The sequence below is a fragment of the Tursiops truncatus genome, chromosome 10 (assembly GCF_011762595.2).
Source record: "Tursiops truncatus isolate mTurTru1 chromosome 10, mTurTru1.mat.Y, whole genome shotgun sequence".
NCBI lineage: Eukaryota > Metazoa > Chordata > Mammalia > Artiodactyla > Delphinidae > Tursiops > Tursiops truncatus.
The window spans coordinates 40,844,248-40,865,229 of NC_047043.1; the positions used below are offsets into that span (position 1 = coordinate 40,844,248).

At 40.4% G+C, this 20,982-nt stretch overlaps 1 protein-coding gene across 1 annotated transcript in view; it reads left to right on the forward strand.

The window, feature by feature from the left end:
- Positions 1-17,784: 17,784 nt before the first annotated feature.
- MLIP (muscular LMNA interacting protein) overlaps positions 17,785-20,982 on the forward strand; it is a 107,127-nt gene continuing 103,929 nt past the window's right edge. The window contains exons 1-3 of the mRNA XM_073787805.1: positions 17,785-17,844; positions 18,328-18,483; positions 20,132-20,524. Of these exons, the coding sequence (XP_073643906.1) occupies positions 17,785-17,844; positions 18,328-18,483; positions 20,132-20,524 (609 nt within the window). The remainder of the gene's footprint in view (positions 17,845-18,327; positions 18,484-20,131; positions 20,525-20,982) is intronic.

The following is a 20,982-nucleotide window of genomic DNA, read 5'->3' on the forward strand; positions in this document are numbered from 1 at the left end:
TGCTATAAACTTCCCTCTTAGAACTGCTTTTGCTTCATCCCATAGCTTTTGGGTTGTCGTGTTTTCATTCTCATTTGTTTCCAGGTATTTTTTGATTTCCACTTTGATTTCTTCAGTGATCTCTTGGCTATTTAGTAGTGTATTGTTTAGCCTCTATGTGTTTGTATTTTTTGCTGATTTTTTCCCTGTAATTGATATCTAGTCTCATAGCATTGTGGTTGGAAAAGATACTTGATATGACTTCAATTTTCTTAAATTGACCAAGGCTTGATATGTGACCCAAGATATGATCTATCCTGGAGAACATTCCATGTGCACTTGAGAAGAAAATGTATTCTGTTGTTTTTGGATTGAATGTCCTATAAATATCAATTAAGTCCATCTTGTTTAATGTATCATTTAAAACTTGTGTTTCCTAATTCTTTTTCATTTTGGATGATCTGTCCATTGGTGAAAGTGTGGTGTTCAAGTCCCCTACTATTTTTGTATTACTGTCGATTTCCCCTCTTAGGGCCGTTAGCATTTTCCTTATGTATTGAGGTGCTCCTATGTTGACTGCATATATGTTTATAATTGTTATATCTTCTTCTTGGATTGATCCCTTGATCATTATGTAGTGTCCTTTTTTGTCTCTTCTAATAGTCTTTATTTTAAAGTCTATTTTGTCTGATATGAGAATTGCTACTCCAGCTTTCTTTTTATTTCCATTTGCATGGCATATCTTTTTCTGTCCCCTCACTTTCAGTCTGTATGTGTCCCTCAGTCTGAAGTGGGTCTCTTGTAGACAACATATATATGGGTCTTGTTTTTGTACCCATTCGGCCAGTTTATGTCTTTTGGTTGGAGCATTTAATCCATTTATATTTAAGGTAGTTATTGATATGTATGTTCCTATTACCATTTTCTTAATTGTTCTGGTTTGTTATTGTTCCCGTTGTTTTTGGTGCCTGCTTCCAGTAGGTAAGTTTGGTTCAGTGAGTTGTGTAGGCTTCCTGGTGGAGGGGACTGGCGCCTGTGTTCTGGTGCATGAGGCTGGATCTGGTCTTTCTGGTGGGCAGCACCATGTCTGGTGGTGTGTTTTGGGGTATATGTGAACTTTTTATGATTTTAGGCAGCCTCTCTTCTAATGTGTAGGGTTGTGTTCCTTTCTTGCTTGTTGGCATAGGGTGTCCAGCACTGTGGCTTGCTGGTTGTTGAGTGGAGCTGGATCTTAGCGTTGAAATGGAGATCTCTGGGAGAGGTTTCATTGTTTGATATTATGTTGGGCCAGGAGGTCTCTGGTGGACCAATATCCTGAACTTTGCTCTCCCAGCTCTGATGCTCAGGCCTGACACAAGGCAGAGAACCAGGACCCTGTCAGTCACATGGCTCAGAAGAAAAGGGAGAACAAACAAAGAAAGAAACAAAAAAAGAAAAAATGAAGAAGTAAAATAGTTATTAAAATAGAAAATAATTATTAAAAATAAAAAAATTAAAAAGTAATAAAAAAAAAAGAAAGAGAGAAATAACGAAGAGAGCGACCAAACCAAAATACAAATCTACCAATGATAACAAGCACTAAAATCTATGCTAAAAAAACCCCAAAGAACCCAAAAAACCCTAACTCTAAATCCAGAACAAATGGCAAAAGCAAAGCTATATAGACAAAATCACACAAAGAAACATACACATACACACTCACGAAAAGAGAAAAAAGAAAAACATATATATATAAAAGAAAGAGAGAAACCAAATCAATAAACAAATCTACCATTGATAATAAACTGTAAATACTCAACTAAGATAAACATAAAACCAGAAACCCATTAGGTGCAGAAAGCAAACTCCAAGTCTATAGTTGCTCCCAAAGTCCACCGCCTCGATTTTGGGATGATTCATTGTCTATTCAGGTATCCCACCGTTGCAGGGTACATCAAGTTGTTTGTGGAGATTTAATCTGCTGCTCCTGAGACTGCTGGGAAAATTTCCCTTTCTCTTCTTTGTTCACACAGCTCCCGGGGTTCAGCTTTGGATTTTGCCTCGCCTCTGTGTGTAGGTCGCCTGAGGGCGTCTGTTCCCTGTCCAGACAGGACAGCCTTAAAGGAGAGGCTGATTAGGGGACTCTGGCTCACTGAGGCTGTGGGGAGGGAGGGGTACAGAATGAGGCGGTAGAGGCCGGGGTGTGTTCTTCCCAGAGAGTTGTCCCTGGATCACGGGACCCTGGCAGTGGTAGGCTGCACAGGCTCCCGTGAGGGAAGGTGTGGATAGTGACCTGTGCTTGCACATGGGCTTCTTGGTGCTGCAGCAGCAGCCTTAGTGTTTCATGCCCGTCTCTGTGGTCTGCGCTGATAGCCGCAGCTCTCGCCCTTCTCTGGAGCTCCTTTAAGCGGCACTCTGAATCCCCTCTCCTCGCGCACCCCGAAAACAATGGTCTGTTGACTCTTAGGCAGCTCCAGACTTTTTCCCGGACTCCCTCCCGACTAGCTGTGACACGCTAGCCCCCTTCAGGCTGTGTTCACGTAGCCAACCCCAGTCCTCTGAAGCCCGAGCCTCAGCCCTCAGCCCTCAGCCCGCACTGGCCCCGGTGGGTGAGCCGACAAGCCTCTCGGGCTGGTGAGTGCTGGTCGGCACCGATTCTTTGTGCGGGAATCTCTCCGCTTTGCCCTCTGCACCCCTGTTGCTGTGCTCTCCTCCGTGGCTCTGAAGCTTCCCCCCACACCCCCCGCCCGTCCCCACCAGTGAAGGGGCTTCCTAGTGTGTGGAAACTTTTCCTCCTTCACAGCTCCCTGCCAGAGGTGCAGGTCCCGTCCCTCTTCTTTTGTCTATGTTTTTCCTTTTTTCTTTTGTCCTACCCAGGTACGTGGGGAGTTTCTTGCCTTTTAGGAAGTCTGAGGTCTTCTGCCAGCGTTCAGTAGGTGTTCTGTAGGAGTTATTCTACATGTAGATGTAGTTTTGATGCATTTGTGGGGAGGAAGGTGATCTCCGTGTCTTACTCCTCTGCCATCTTGAAGGCGCCCCTCTTCCCCTTTATTTTAAATAAAATACATTTAAATCATACTATACCAAAAGTCATTTTGGAAATCAATATTACTTTGCTCTGTTCCTTTATGAAATTATGCTGTAAATTCTAAAGATGCTAGTGTTACTCTATTCACTTACAAATAAGACTTTATGAATAGTGTTGTGGGCCAGAATTTAGGTTTCTCTTATGATGTATATAGAAGTGATTCTCTACACATGGAATCTCTGAGTATTTCTATTAAATAATATGCTTTATCCCCAATGCTTTGCACCACACTTCATTAATATCTCTCTGGATATGTTTCAAGATCTTCTAGTCAATTTATTATCCATATTTTCAGTTCATATTCCTGTGCTGCTGAATATATTCATAACCTATGGGCCCACGTGTATTTATAGTGCCCACTAGACATGGAATGTGGACCACCTCTTCCTTTCTTCCTAATTCAGAGGACTTCTGCCAATATCCATCTATCTCACTGTTCTCCCTTCCAAGCCCAGATCAGGAATAGCACTTCATCTAGTAACTTTGTGGAAACTTCTTGATTTGTTTGACCAAAATATCTCTTTTTCATGCCTTCATCAAATATCACAGCAGAAAGACACCTTTGTGGACAGCCCAGTTCAGGAGTTCACACTGTGAGTGGGTTGGAAGTGGGCATTGGGAAAGCCAGGGCTTCTGTGGCCAAATAAATGTGAGAAACTGTGGGCTAAGCCAAGCTTGAAGGGCCTCTGGACCATGAGACAACTCCACAAGGTCGATATGGAATAAACCAATTCCTAAATTTATTTGACCACATAATCCTTTCATCACTATTTATCTTGCAAGGCTGGTATTCTAAAGAAGGCACATCGGGAAACCAACACTGATTCTAGAATGTTGTTTTAGAAACAAATTGTCCCTGAGAAGTTAAGTGACTTACCCAAAACCTCACAAACTATTTGGTGGAAAATCTGAGATCAGAACAAATTTTGTCTGCTTTTGACCTAGATGGTTGGACAGTGCATAGCTCTGAGCATCTTGCTATTTCTTGCTATAGGTATTTGTATGTAAGAGTCATGGGAGGAAGCTGACTGCAGTTACTCTCATTTTGCTATGACCTTTAGCCTCTAGACCTTTGATTCTTAGTAAGGACTTGTGAGCCCCAGCAGCAACTGGCCCAGTGGAATCGAGAAACTTGAGATTGGGATGATTCTGTTTTCTTTTAGAAAGTCAATTCAAATTTAATCAAAATTGTCCTTTTCATTAGAAGAAAAGAAGTGCAAGAAATATCCACAAATAAAGATCTCAGTCAGTCAAGAAGTTCACTGGATAAATATTTATGGAGTGGTAATAAGTGCCACATTCTATTCTAGGAAAATAAAGGTGATCAAAACCAAATCCTTACCCTTATGGAGTTTAAAAACCAATGATAAAATTGTATGTGTATTGTATGTATAACTGAATCACTTTGCTGTACACCTGGAACTAACATGACTTGTAAATCAAGTATACTCCAATATAAAATAAATTTTTTTTTACAATGACAAAATTAGATAGGAATCAAGCGTGAGAAGTTGTTACAGGCTCTAGAGCAAATAACATGGGCAAAAGTGGATAGAGAGTACGGGGAAGGGGCTTGAATTGGGGTTGCAGTCTCATGTAGGGTGGTGAGGGACGTTTTACAGTTAAAGTGACTTTTGAGCAGAGACCTGAGGAAGTGAAGGGACAGTAATAAGCTTGGGAAAAACATTCGAGGGAGTGGGATTTGCATGCTGTAGGAATACACAAAATTCAACGTGGCTGGAGCTGAGGAAGCAGGAGGGAGAGTCATAGGGACCAAGTCCTGTTGAGCTGTTGACTATTTTAGGGAATTTGGCCTAGCCTCTGGGTGTCAGGGGAAGCTGCTGAAGGGTGTTGAATAGAGAAGTGATGTGGTCTGACATGTTTTAAAGGCTTAATCTTGCTACTGTGTGGAAAGCAACTGGGGAGATGTGATAGATCAGTTTCCCAGGAAGAAGATTCTGAGATAGAGATTAGCATACAGGAAGTTTTCCCTCTTGGAAGTGCTCTCAGGACCAACACCAGTGGGAGATGGGAAGGAAACAAGATTACACAGAGGGAGAATTGGGCTGCAATGAAGTCTCAGTAAAAGGTTTGCCAACTTGAGTGTAGCTCTGAAACTGGGTTCACCCTTCAACATTGTCTCAAATTGGAACGGGGTGCCAGGTTTTTGTATGGATGTATCAAGCAGCCATTGGATACAGGCTGCCTCTGAGAAGGGGGGTGACTTTATAAGGAGCTTTATTCAACCAGGAACAACTCTTGGAGAAGATAAACAGCTGAGCACTGTCACAGCACTTCCAGCATCTGGGGATAGTCCTCCAGCCAAAGGGAGATGTGGGTGGTTTATCAGATATTGACTATAGGAGGCAAAGTAGAAGCAGGGAGACCACTTATGAGAAAGTGATTCAGAAAGGAGATTATGGTAGGTTCTGCTACTAGGATGTTAGAAGTAGAAGTAATGAGATAGATTCATTTTCTAGATTTATTTTGAAGGGAGAGCTGACAAGTTATACTAATATATTGATGGGAGGTTTTGAGAAAGCAAGAATATCAGTATATTGACCAATACTGATATACTGATGGGGGATTATGAGAAACCAACAAAAACCAATATAAGCCCTCATTTCTGGCTTATGCAATGAGAAATAAGTACAACTATATGCTGGTGGGGAGAAATTAGGGGGAGGGGTGGGAAACAATTTCAGGAGAAACACAAATAATTCAGTTTCAGACATATTAAGTTTCAAATGTTTGTAAAATATCTAAGTGAAGATGTTAGTTGGCTATAGGGGTGTATTATCCAAGGACACTGTACAGGCTGGGGAAACAAATTTGGAACTCAATGGCTTATAAATGTTAATTAAAGCTATGGGACTGGATAAGATTATCCAGGAAGTGACTCCTGGGTCACTTCAATGCTGCAGGGTCAGATGGCACAAAGCAGGCAGAGAGGGAGGGTACAGGGGCTACGAGGGGACCAAGAGAAATGGTATACCAGAAGCCAAGCTGGAAAGTGATTCCACAAGGGGAGAGTGACCACCAGACACTTATTCCTGTTGGATATATGTTTCTTATCATTGTCTCTGTTCCCCTTTCAAATTCTACCATGTACAAGGCCTATTTGCCTCTTCTGAATATCTAAGTATGTCAAACATTTTCACTTAGATGCTAGATTTTCTTCAATACTTTGAAGCTCTTGGTTTACTTGAATTAAGGTGGACTTTTAGTATCATTTTACCTAGGAGGATATACCCTCAAGAGAAGAGACTCTACAAGCAGTAGTAACAGGAATAGAAGAAATCCAGATGAGGCCAGCACACATGCCAATATAGATGAGGACAAACTTAGACTGTGACAGTGTTACCAAACTCAGGTTTGGCTGCTTGTTCCTCAAGAATCCAATACTGAGGCACAAGTGTTGGGTAAAAGGAAAGATAGCTTTATTGAGGAAGCCAGCAATCCAGGGGAGAAGGTGGACTCATGTCCTAAAGAACCAACTCCCAACTCCCCAGGTCTTGTTTGGAGATAATATAGAGAAAAGAGAAAGGAGCTACCTGCTGGAGAGAGGGTAGTATTCTATTTTCAGAGATGATTATCATGATCATTGGTGCCAAAGTTTCGTCACGTCTTGCTTATGATTGGAACATCATTTTGCCATGAGTCTCTGGTTAGTTATCTCTAAAAAATAAGGAGCAAGTGTTAAAGCAAAATAGAACAACTAATCTTCCATTTCAATATGTATCATTAGCTTATTCTTCTGTAAATTAAGTTAAAGTTGAAGGGGAACTAGGGCAGGAGTCAGGCTTAGCATACTTGAAGCTGAAATTCCTCAGTTACAATAGGATCTCATGCTTTTTTTTTTTTTTTTTTTTGCAGTACACGGGCCTCTCACTGTTGTGGCCTCTCCCATTGCGGAGCACAGGCTCCAGATGCTCAGGCTCAGTGGCCATGGCTCACGGGTCCAGCCGCTCCACGGCATGTGGGATCTTCCCAGACCGGGGCAAGGACCCGTGTCCCCTGCATTGGCAGGTGGACTCCCAACCACTGTGCCACCAGGGAAGCCCCCTCTCATGTATTTTTTATGAGATGTCAGGATTCATTTAAATATCATACAGCTAATTCTGAGTTGTGATTATGATTCCTACAATCACCTATTATTCTGGAGCAGGGGTCCAAACCCTGGGTGATTCCCGTCTTCAGAGGAAAAACGCCACCCAGGGCTAAAACAGAATGAGAAGTGATTTTGATGTTGGTTACCAGGAGTAGAAACTAAGTGCAGAAGCTGAGTGAAAGCTCCCTGGGGATGGCCTGAGGCTGCTTCCCCGAACAGCCTAGATTCAGCACATCACTTGCCCTCTCCTCTAACTTCATTCACCAGTGGTGTAGCTGTGAAGGTGTCTCCTTCATGAGAAGGAGACTTCATGAGAATGGGGTCCAAGTCTTTATCTTGATGTCTCCTAGAGCTTAGAATAGTGCCTGTCACTCAACAGGAGTTTATTAAGATGAATAAATGGGATTTCTAGTGACTTTTTTTTAAGCACAAGGCATAAGAGCAGTCAAATAGACTTCTGGATGGTCTTGACAGCTGGATCTGTTTAATAACTTACATGTTTCTTAGCAATATTTTGTAGAGGTGTCTTTTTTTTTTTTTTTTTTTCCTCAAATTTGTTTTCCATGTCAGGAAGAGAGACTATTTGTTCAATACTGTTTGTTTTAAAAGTAATACCTTAAGATTCTCTTGGCTGGAAGGTATTGCAGTAATATCTGTTTAGTAAGAAGGGTGAAGGATGCCCTACTTCAGCCATCAATAATGCCAAATTTTAAAGAGAATTTTGGATTATATTTGTCTGTTGCAATGTTCAACAAACTTTACTTTCTTTTGGGAATAGATTATTCAACAGAAAAGTTTGTGTTCCTTAATAGGATAGAGATCATTAAAAGTTTGTGTTTATAAAATGCTTCAGGGTCTTAGGCAGACCCTACATGGCCTTCTTATCTATAGAAAAAAGTAGTTGTAACTGGAGGCTAGACTCTCCCCTTCTCCCACCCCCAATCCTGTGTCGGTAACTCACTTGGTCTTCATCATCCAAGACTGAGGCCTATTTTTTGACCAGGTGCCATGATTTTCTATTCCAATGAGGATGGTTTCTATAGAAATTGTTCTAAATACATGTGCTCTTTGAGTATATATGCAGTTACTAAGCAGATGGCTGAAGCATGCTATTATAATGCATGACTGTTCTGCTTTTTGTTAAGTAAAACTTGCCTTCTATCAATATAAGGAATAGTCTATAATGCCAACAATTACTAAGAAAACAAGAGAAAGAAAATGAGTACAGAAAAGTTCCCAATAAGACACAGAACAAAATAGCAAAATAATGGATTAATTTCATTGGTTCTCATTGTAAAATGACTCAAGGAAGAAATCAAGTAGGACAAAGGATAGGGGCTGAAGTATTTCCTCTCCCAAATCTGACTGTACCAACATGTGTGAATATTGCTTTATGTTTGGGGGAGGGAATGAGAAAAATAACAGAGGGAGAAAGACAGAATGAGATATAGGAAAATAGCTTCCTTATTGTTTGAATCCACTTAGAATAAACTGATTGAACCACTGACAAGGGATGGATCGTGGAGATGAGTGTGGTCTCTAGGATTTGTTAAGGCTCCCCTATTCAGTAAGGAATAGGAATTAGGATTTTATATGTATATATATGATGATATATATATGCATATACATATATTTATGTAATTATATAAAATCTTTGTTCCTATTCCCTACTGAATAGCATCAAAACATCTTAATTCAAGATCTCTGATGATCTACAAAGGGGAGGAGAGATGAATCTGAATGTAGAAAGTAGAATAGTGGTCACCAGGGATTGGGGGCTGGGGTAGGGAATGAGGAATTATTGTTTAATGGGAACGGAGTTTCAGTTTGACAAAATGAAAAAAAGTTCTGTGGATTGATAGTGGTGATGGTTGCACAGCAATGTAAATGTAATGCTACTCACTAAACTGTACACTTAAAAATAATTAAAATGGTAAATTAAAAAAAATCTCATGATCTAGACTGAACCTACTTTTCTAGTCTTATTTGCCTTTATTCTCATGTATGTTATTTACCAAACTGAGTAACAATAGTGTTCACAGGTGTAACATTTATTTGCCTGACACAGAGCTTTACATGCTGAATTTAATTGTAATTTTCATGAAAACCCTGTGAAATAAATACTATTTTGATCCATATTTTGCTGGTGGGGGACTGAGCCTTCGAGAGGTCCTGTAACTCCGGCTTGGACCCAGGTCCCACAGCCAGTGGGTGATCTGACTCCCTGGTTCCCTGCTCTGTGGCTACCCCTGCTGCTTACTGCCGTTCTGATAGGTGCCTTCACCTGAGCTTTTCTCTCTGCCTGAAATAAGGGCTATTCTATCTCACCTTCAGAGGTCCTATTCCGCTACTCTTCTAAGTGAGTCCAAATGCCACTTTATCCTTGAATTACTTACCCCAGGTGACTATGATCTCACAACCCTCCAAAAATTCCTCTAAGTCTTTGCTACTCTGAGTGTCACAGACCAGCAGCTGGGTACCACTGGGAGCTCGTGGGAAATGTTGAATCTGAGGCCACACCCAAGATCTCCGCAATCAAAAACTGCATTTAGGGTCTTCCCTGGTGGCGCAGAGATTGAGAGTCCGCCTGCCAATGCAGGGGACACGGGTTCGTGCTCCGGTCGGGGAAGATCCCACATGCCGCGGAGCGGGTGGGCCCGTGAGCCATGGCCGCTGAGCCTGCGCGTCCGGAGCCTGTGCTCCGCAACAGGAGAAGCCACAACAGTGAGAGGCCCGCGTACCGCAAAAAAACCAAAAGACAAAAAACTGCATTTAAAAAAAAAAATTTTATGCATTTAAGAAAAATTATTTACAGTTGATTTACAATATTGTGTTAATTTCTGCTGTACACAAAGTGATTCAGTTATACATGTACCTAACAATACATTCTTTTTCAGATTCGTTTCCATTATGGTTTATTACAGGATATTTAAGAAACTGCATTTTAAGATCTCCAGGTGGCTTATGTATAAACTTTGAGAACTGCAGGATGGGAATTTTTCTCTTCTTTTTTGCTTTGCATCTCTGTACTTGTACACCTGTTTTATATTCCCAATTGGACTGTAAGCTCTTTAAGGGCAGGAGGGTATTATATTCTCTTGAATATCCATAAATATACATAGCATAGAAGAAGGCACATAATTTGGTCTCTGATGTAACACAGCACTCACATTAAAAAATTTAGATCATTTACTAGGTCAAAAAGTACTGGGTTATTTGGAATAGTTTTTCCCAGTGTGCTAACAGTATCACTTTTGACAATTGGTTCACTTGTAATGTTTCCAAGAATTCAGGCTTCTGATAATGGTGAAAATGTTAAGAGGTATAATCTAGGTCCCTAAAATAAAACCTTCATTCCTTCCCAGAGCCTTTGGTCTATAACCAGCCCTTGTGACACAACGTCTTTCATCACCAAAACACAAATATAGATATTACAGATTTGGAGAAAATTCAACACTTAGAAAATGGAAGTGTGAAAGCTGAAGACTCCAATCAATTTCACATGTAAAGCTTTGACGTTTGTCTATAGTCAGGAAACTCACTGTCTTCCAGGAACATTGGAATGGAATTTAGTTTTGACAAATATTTGATTCCAAGCTCTATTTTAGAGCAAATTTAGTTAATAGCAAAACTTCAGTCACTAGAGACACTCCTGTACCATTGCTCGCTAGGTACATGCCAAGGACCACTAATTAAAGCTATTGATTTTTGAAGGGATGACTGTGTATTTTCTCATTCTTTATTTAGACCCAGTGTTTGCATGTATTTGTACCTCTAAATGTTCCCAGTGAGTGTGACCAACTGATTGCTGGGATTGTCAGCTGTGCAGGTCCTTCGATCAGCTTCTTGTTGCTGTACAATCTGGATTCTCTGTTCTTTTTGCAGAATGTTTAATTGGACTACATGCATAAAAAGAAAAGAGGGGAAACACATATAGGTGGTAATTCTTCTTTTACTTCTACTGGCTCCATTTCAGCAGTCAATCTGACCTCTCCTGAAGTTCCAAATCTAAAAATTGTCTGAACATAAATCTACTCTTTGGAGCTGACAAAACCCTTTCGTTCAGGGAGGATTCCTCGTTACCTCTTTTTTAGAATTCTTTTTTTCCCTGCGAGTGTGTGTGTTGTTTCAGGGAGTGGCTCCCTTCCCACCTCACTCATTGGTTTGCTCACGCCCTTATGGGATGAATCAATGCTTCCAGAAAGCCGGGGGCTTCCGAGGGACTGCGGGAGCAATTACTTCCAAATGATCTCGTGCATCTTAGCAGGGAGCATTCAGACCACACCCCAGGTAAAAGGAAGTCTTTCCTTCATGCTTTTGAGAACTTTGAAAGGCTATGCACTCTGGTGTTTACTGCAAGAGGGTTTGAGGGAGAGATGGCCGGGTGTAGATAAATTTGACTATGTCAAAATGAAATGTTATAGGCAGTTAGTGGAAAGGATGAGCAGATAAAGGCAAAACTGCTTACTGGCAACCAAAGAAGATGCTCAGGACAGTCCTTGGCGCAGTGTAAATGCTGAGAGACACCCTGTCATGTCTCTTCTCAACAAGAAGCTAGTGGCCATCTGTGAGTGTGGGTGTCAACGTCAGAAGGAAGAGAACTTATAGGGAAATAGAAGAAAGGAAGGCACTGGAGCCTGAAACTGAGCAAAGAAGCAGTGAGCCTGCATGGCACGGGGGGAAAACAGTTTCTTAAATTATTAGTCGAGTGGCCAGTGAGAAGGTGACAGTCTCAGAGTTTCGAGCACTTGAAACTATACTTAGGAAAATATTTTCATCCTTTCAGCTCTAATTTTTATTATTAAACTAGTTTCTCAAGGATAGGAACTAAAATGCGTTTTTAAACAACACTGACAATGGAAAGTGTTAACTGGCATTTAACCAATGCAATGATATTAACATGCATCTGGTTCTGCTTTGTGTGGAAAATGATTTTTCATCACCATAGCAATTCATTTCTGGGCTCCATTGGAACTGGGCTACGGTATGCAGTAAACAGCAAAATTTTTCTTTTTCTTTCCTGAATAAGGGATTCAGCAGTCCACCGGCTAACACGGGGCTCTTCATCTAAATGTTGTATAGAGTAGCTAGTATAATTTCAAATCCTTTTCCAACTAAATTTTGTGCAAAAAATTCTGTACATCCTTGTTAGGATAAGACGATGCTAGGTAAAAGTGATAAAAAGAGCCTCATGCTAACAATGTACTCTCAGCTTAAAAGTGAATACCAAACCATTGCCCTTTTTGTGGTTAATCTGAGGATAGGAATTTATCCCTGATCTTGTTCTCTGACAGTAAACTAGGAAGATGAAAAGTCTTTAGTACTGTTGGATTTTCCATTTTTAATGTTATTCTTGATGACATTATATGTTGGCTCAACTAAAATTAAAAACAAACTGTTCTCCTTACCTGGTGAAGAAATTTTATGGAGGCTATGGATGTTCCTGTAAGAAAATATAACAATAAAAAAGAAGGAAACAGTTTTACTTATTTTCAGTTGCTTTCATTGTCAACATTTGGTTATGTTTAGAAATTCCTTTGAGGATATGTTCTAAAAGCACACCTCATTCATTGAAGCATCCATTTTTATTCATACTTTGTTTCAATTTTATTCACTAAAATTGTAACTATTAACCTTTAAAAAGTCAATAGTTCACAATGTATCGGTAGTGACGATCTATTTGTATTTTAGAGACTTTAGTAGCAAGCTAAAGTAAAGAAGTAAATTTTTGGAGAAATAAATCTTGGTCACTGTATATGCTTTAGAAGGCAAAGCCACTTACTGTTAATAATGGTTATATGTATTTTGTAACCACAGGGCACTTATACTGAAGTGCATACCTCAGTATTTAAATTTCATTTGGATAGAACATAAGATAGACCTGTAGTCATCATGTGGGGAGATGAGGGCAGGCCTATAGCACCTGAGGACAAAGTCACACTTTCACCTCTTCTTTGACTCCTAAAAGACTATCTTTATTTCCTACTCAAATGAAATTCTATGATAAATTATCTGAACTACCCTCAGTGATTTCCTTGTTAAAACCCCTCTCCACCCATCAAGATATTGATGAGATTAGTCATGTAAAGAAGACTTCCTAGAAAATAATCCATCTAGAAAGTGTGTTGTATTGTGTATCACTGATAAGACTAGTGGGTTCCCTGAATCTCATGAGGGATCTAATGTCCCTTCCTACAAAGGAAAGCATTGATTTATTATTTTTGGATGATAAGCCTGGGAATTGCGACCTGAATGCCATGGGGGAATAGACAATTATTTTTAAAGGCAGAAAATAATATTGAAAAATGAAAGTTGGCTCAGAAGGGTTTCTCTGTGTATTTTTTATGCCCTAAGGAATAGACATTGTTTCTAGAAACCCTAACCCTAACCTTACTCTGTTATAAGCCTAGACCTTATAATCATCTAGTCTTACCACCCTACTAAATCCTAAGCTCTCATAACCCATACTGTGACCCTGGGCCATTCTCCCCAACACCCACCATGCTTTCAAATCTGATTCCTGAACCAAAGAGACCACTAGTCCCTTAGTCTGAAGTTCCTCTTCTTCCCTGTCCACGTTGAACTTCATGGTTGACCCTTTGCTCTTCTCCCAACAGTACCCTCAGTTTCCTGACACTCACAACATTCTTCTGCCAGAGCCACCTCTGAACATCAGTTCTATAAACGCTGCAATTCACTTTCTCTGCTCCTATGATAGGCAGTTGAGCATTCCTGGAGACATTATCAAAAAGCCAAGCAAATTGCTTTTACTACAAATTCACAGATTTACATTTAGGCTGGGCCCTCACAATAGTCTGTCAATTCTTTTACTTATTTATAGTCAGGCTTCTTTCTCACTGCATCATCCTACATCAATGGTGTTCCAGGATTTTCCATTTCTCTTAAAATCCTGTGTCACCTTTGCTACTTCTTCCTCAGCTACTGGACCACTTAATGGTAGAGCTGGATGGTTCAACATTGGACCTCTTCTTTTCTTATTTGTGCTGACTCCCCTGATGATCTCATCTGGTCTCATGGTTTTCAATACCATGTAGAGGTCAACAACTGTAATAATTTTATCTCCAGGACAGACTTTCCCCTGAACTTTTCTCCCATCCCCACATTTCCACTTGGATATATATTTGTCATATCATATTTGATCTTTATTTTCAAACCAGCTTCACCTCTTGTTTTCCCTGTTTCAGTGAAGAATATCTTATTTCTTTTTTTTTTTTTATTTTTTTTTTATTTTTTGCGGTACGCGGGCCTCTCACTGTTGTGGCCTCTCCCGTTGCGGAGCACAGGCTCTGGACGCGCAGGCTAAGCGGCCACAGCTCACGGGCCCAGACGCTCTGGGGCATGTGGGATCCTTCCCGGACCGGGGCACGAACCCGCGTCCCCTGCATCGGCAGGCGGACTCTCAACCACTGCGCCACCAGGGAAGCCCCAGAATATCTTATTTCTTTCAGTTATTCAGGTCAAAAATTTTGTACTTGTGTTGACTCTTGTCTGCCTCTTATATCGCACCTCTAATTTTTCAGCAAATTCTAAGTTTTTCCTTTAGATTCCAGCCAACCCAAGTTTTACCTGTCATTTTCTCTCCTATGGGTTATTATACTAGTCTTCACAGCACTTATCACAATTGAAAATCCTATTTTATTGCATATTTATTTGGTTTCCTGTCTCCCTCCCACCAGAATGGGTACAGGTTTTTGTTCACTGTGTGTCGTCAACCCCTAGAATAGAGCCTAGCATCTGGTAGGCATTTAATAAGATCTTGTTGAGTAAATGAAAGTAAGTAGAAGGCAACGTATTCAAGTGAGGTTTGGTTTAAGTAGGAGTGTAGTAGCAGGACTGATGGCTATGTAAAAGGACAAAGATGTAGGTGGGTGACTAGATGTGGTGATGAGGGTTTTGGAAGTTCTCTTCGGATTGCTTCAACTGTCTCAGTGAAGTGGGAAACAAAGTTGTCAGCTCAGAGTGAGAATGAGGAAGAAGATGTAGGGGTTTGAAGAAAGAGGAGAAGGTGTGAGTTTTCTAGCGAGTGGGAGAGTAAATGGGCTCTGGAACTGTATAGTATGATTACAAAGAATTAAAGTGCCAGATTGAGGCTCAGGGTCATAAATTTGAAGTGAAACCAGCAAGCAGGGTTGTGTGATTTTTTTCTGTGACCACATTTACCCTTATGGTGCAGGAGGAGAGTAGGTATGTGGTAGACTGAGTGATCACTATGATTTACCCGAAGTGGATGGTGATGTGAGAGAAGGTAAGGTATTTGAAGGGCATGCACAGGAGGAGTTGTGGTCAACTCGGTCATTAAGTCTGGCCAAAAAAAAAGAAGTCTGGGAAAACTTAATGTTGGAAGGATCAGTAGACTTTCATTTTGGTGGTTTCCCAGAAATGTTGGAGTCCAGAATTGAAGAGATGGTGTGGAAAGAAAAGAAGTGTTGATCCGAGAAGGAAAAAACCCTGAAATTATGGTGGTGTTGTGGCTACTGGTTGTTGCTAAGGATGTGACGGGCAAGGAAGAGTAGAGGTAGTGAAATACGCTATTAGAAAAATTACCCATGGGATAGCATATTGGGTATTATAAAAAGTGCGGTGTTAGAAGGAGTGGAATTAACCCCAGAAGTAAATCTTCAAAGAAAGAAGGGTTTGACTTGGGGGTGGGCAGATGGCTGTAACAAGAAGAGGTAGTGAATGGTGTAGACTTGTGGATGGCAGGAGCTTCAAACCTGGAAGTTTGTAGGTAAGAGGGAAGAAGAATGATCTGGAAGCAGAAAAGAGTGCACAGAGGATACCTAGCCTACTTCTGGTGGGTCACCCAGCGTGAGAGGAAACAGAGAGCTTCTTGAGAAGCAGAGTCCTTCAGCAGGAACCATGTTTAGTTAGAGTCAGAACATGTAGAGAAGAGGTTAAGGATGTGGAGGGATGTGTGACAACTGCCTGAATTCCAGAAAGTGTATGGTGAAAAGTTTCCAAGAGTTGGATCATGGTATGTTGCTGAAACTCAGTCTCTGTTCACCAGTACTGAATAGAAACTCAGAGACAGAGTTTTGGGTGAAGTAGAAAAGACTAGCTTTTATTGCTTTGCCAGGCAAAGGGGGCCACAGTTGGCTAATGCCTGCAAAACTGTGTGTCCCGCCCTGGAGAGGGTAGTGTTCAAGGAACAGGGTGTGGTCAGCTCATGGACATTCTTCTGATTGGTTGGTGGTGAGGTAACTGGGAGTCAGCATCATCAGCCTTCTGGTTCCAACCGGTATGGGGTCTATGTGCTTATGGGCAGCAAACAGTTAACTTCCTCCACCAGGTGAGGGTTTCAGTAGCTGCAAAACAGCTCAAAGGACATGGCTCAGGATATTATCCATAGTCCTTGAGGAAGAACTAAATGCCCTTGACTTTGTTTAATGGCTAAAGTATTATTATTTTGTCTTGCTTGACTGTTTTCCTTTCTTTCTGCCTTTTCTCACTTCCCTGATTAAATTTATTCTTTCACTAAAGTTTTTCTACAGGCAAAAAGCAGGTGAAGGACATGGGTGGGGATCTATTCTGGGAAGGCCTCATAGGGTCCTTCTCGGTTACAGGTACAAGAAGGGAACAAAACTAGGGGTGTGCATTGCACACAGAGACACAGGGATGGCTGGGTTTCTCATGCAGCTGATGTGATCAGGTTTAAAGGGCATGTTGAGATATGACACACAAGGGTGGCACGACCTGAAGGGAGAGGAGCCTGGGGGTTCCTGCCGGGGCTATTGCATTTCTTGTGACAGAGGCATGGAGGTGGCAGTGTGGCAGTTTCCCTCTGACTAGATGGGGCTGATCCCATCATGAACATGGATTACGTACCAAATGAGTCCCCTCATCTTCCAGCTTCTCTCACTGCCTCACAGTCAGAGCTTTTCTGTATCTCCGTTAATTTTCTCCATTCTCAGAAGAGGCCATGTTCTTTCTGTTGTTGCTTGAGCTTTCGCTGCCTGCTTCCTCCAGGACTTTGCTCCATTTTCCTTCCTACTGGTTCCTTCCCCGAGTCTACAGACGTCTTCACGTCTATCCTGTTACAGACTAACAAGGGCACCTCTTTGACTGGACTTTCCCTTCTAAGTACTCTCCATCTCTCTTCCTCCTTCTCACCCAAACGTCTCAAAAGAGAAATCTCCAGCACCATCTTCTCTTTCTGCCTTTCCATTTAGTCCTCCGTCTATTACTCTTGGCTTTCTGTCCTGATCACTAGCCTTGGGTCTTATAAAACCAGCATTACCTATCTGACATGCTAATGAGACGATCTCATTCCCAATCTACAGCACATGGTTCTCAGTGTCAAAAGGACAGGACTCAAGCTTGATTCTCACCCAGTGCTGTTTTCCATGCCTTCACTCAGCTGGTTTCTTCAGCCTGGAAGACCCTTATCTTTCTCTTTACTAGGACTTAAATTCCAGGTGCTGCGTTTTATGGAGCTTCCCAGACTGGGTAGGCATCCCTTATCGCTTTTCCCTTCCTATTCTGTGCGTATGCTTTTCCGACTTGTGACTGGTCTATTGGCTGTTTCTTATTTGCTGTTATATCTCTAGCTCCTGAGTACCTGTCACACAGCAAATGTTTAACAAAATGGTTTTTGAATGAATAAAGAATGAATGAAAGAGAAGGTATATCCTCGAGAAGAGGCATTGGTATCCTGGCAGCAACAAAAGTAAACTTTCAATTTTCAATTCACATTTTAGCATTCTCATTCATGATATATGTCAGAAGTTTCACACATGCTTGGTGATTATGAGTCACACTGAACCTGCTAACCCAGAGTTAAATGGATAAAAGTCCTTGACCTCTGTGGGGTCATCACAAACACAGCATCTGGTCTGTTTTGAAATTAACTTTTATCCATGTTAACTTGCAACATTCCAGCAGCTCAACTTGCCAAGCTGCTCTTCTGTTGCCATGTCCTACAGTAGGATCTTCCTTGGGTTGTATTTCTTTCTCCGATAAATATTTTCACAAAAAAAGGGTCAGATAAACTATGAATATTTTAATAGATGTTCTCTTTGCCAACCATACACATGATCATAGGACAATAGGCAATTTATCAAAATAAATGAGATAAATATAATATGTAGAGAGTAAAGTCAAAATAAACCTTTGATAAGACTGAAAGTCTAATTTATTACGTGTCTCATAGGTCTCTTCTGGTGATTCTGAAGCCAAACCTCTGATCTTCACATTTGTCCCCACTGTCAGAAGACTACCAACCCAGTCCCAGTTGGGTGACACCTCTAAATTCATTGTTAAAATTCCTGAGGAACCAAGTGATAAGACTCCAGAAACTGTAAATAGGGTAGGATTATTTTTTACTATTTTTTATATCAAGCAGTTAACATTAAATTATCCATCATAATGACTTGCAAATTTGTATGGTTGTTTATTTTCTCTGCTTAAAGTGAGATAACTGGGAAATCTAAGATTGGCTAAAAATATAACTATGTAATAGGAACTTCAGTGTTATCAAATTTCAGGTTCTCTCCAATACATTATTCTCAACCCTTTTGATTTGATATCTTTTTGTTTGCTGTTCACGTGATATATTCGGCCTCCTGACACCTCCCCTCCCAAATGTATCTTAAAATAATAAAAACAAAATATTTACAAAGTTTAAATTTATCTTTAAAGAATACTAGATAAAACAGCAAGGTGTTATTTTACGTGTAACAGATTAGCAACATTAAAAAAGTGTAATATCTGAATTTGGGGCAATTGTGGATATGTTGGCAGGCTCACACTTTGCTGCTAGTTTTGTGAATTTGTACAATTTTGGTGGAAAACCCTTATCCACAGTCATACAACTGTGTATAACCCTTTAATGTTTAAACTCTTGGAAATGCATCCCAGGGAAATAGTACAGAGGAAAAAAAAGTGTTATATAGGAAAATAATTAGAGAAAAATAAAAGGAGCCTAATATCTAACAATTAGAGAAAAGCTAAGCATATGATAATACATCACCTTGACAAAGTTATAATTATAATGGTTATGTAATTTCATGGAACATGTTAATCTTACAATATTAAGTGATACAATAGATTATAAAGTTGTATTTATACCCTGATTGTACATATCTAAAGAGACACCAAGACTGAAAAAGAAATTAAAACAGACAAAAACCTAAAAATGACTTGTGTTAAGTAGTGACATTTTGGGTAAAAAATTTTTCTCTTTAAAATGTATTTTAATACTATCTTGTTATAAATAAAATGTGACTGGGGGAACTTTGTGGTATTTTTGAGCCAACTTGTAGGAGATAAAATTATCTGATTCTCGTTGTCTATATGAAAACATCTTATCTAGCAAGAAGTAATATATAACCTGGGACTTACAATGTCATCTTATTTCAAAGACTGTTGGGACCAAATTATTTCAGAGAAATTCTGAATGCCACATAAACCACTTCTGGGAAATTTCTCCCTAACAGTACTCAAGTACACATAATATATTCATGGGATCCTTTGTGATTAGGTGCTATTAGTGTGGGACTATAGATGTATGAATCAATCTTGGTTGCATATCTCTGAAGCCTCCGAAGATAAGGATACAGATGGCAATGGTATCTACACAGCCATAAGTTTTGCTTGACCATTAACTAAACCCATGACACATCCCCATTTGTTTTGTGAATGTCTTTATGGAAAACATTGCTCTCTTCCTCTCTTTTTAAAAAGTCATACCAGGATTTATTTGAAAACAGGTTTTGCTGACTTTGATCCTGAGCCCTAAATTGTTTGGGCTTGGACCAGGACAAACAAGTGGGTTAGTAAAAGTAAACCATTAGCTTCAACCCAAATCTCTCCTATGCCAACCTGATTTTTAGATATATTTGTAAAAACTTTTGTCCTTGGGGGTTATAAGCAGATTAAGGTTTTAAGAAAGAGTACATGCAAAAAAAATTTACCAAAGCAACATCAACGCTTTTATGTCTCTACATTTATTGCAGTCTGATTCCAATGAGTACTTGACCTTGAATGTTGGGAGCCAACGGGAGAGAGACCGAGGAACATTGACTTATCCTTTAGAGGTCAAGGACAAGGCTTCCCAAGGAAGGGGATTTAAAGCAAACGAACCTCAAGGAATGCAGCAAAGTGACCTCTTCAAAGCTGAATATGTCTTTATTGTGGACTCTGAGGGGGAAGATGAAGCTCCAAGCAGACAAGGTGAACAAGGCCCCCCAGGAGGGATGGGCACCACAGCTGCTCGGCCCACGTCTCTAGCAATCTCCTCCAGTCTGGTCTCTGAAGTGGTACGCCCCAAAACTCGGGGGGCAGACCTCCAGGTTCTGTCACATCCTGAAATGCCTCATGGGATGGCTCCTCAGCAAAAACATGGGCCGGTAGGTTTTTCTCCTTGTCATTAAAAAAAAAAAAATGTTTCATACCCTTTGTCTGCAAAGACCTTTCTATTTATTCAAGGCAGCAAGGTGTACAAAACTCTCAAGGAAAGAGATATTAAAAAACGAAAATCGCAAGATCATAAACCATCACAGTGTAAATATAGATAATAAATTCAAAAGAAATAAATTTCATAAGATGAAAAGGATTATATACAATTATGCTGTGAACTGGCTGAAGAGAATATGTAAAACACTTAGCTGGAGTGGATTTGGGGGAATATTAACCCTTCCTTCTGAAAATTCTTGGAGAAGGTCAGTACAGGGAATTTCTTAGGAGAGAGTTCTTGGTGGGCTGGGTGCATGAAGAAGCACATTTCAGAGATGAGAAAGATCCAGCAAAAAGACATCAACTGGATGCAGACACTTTACTTTTAAACTAGTAAAAGAGTAGTAAAAGG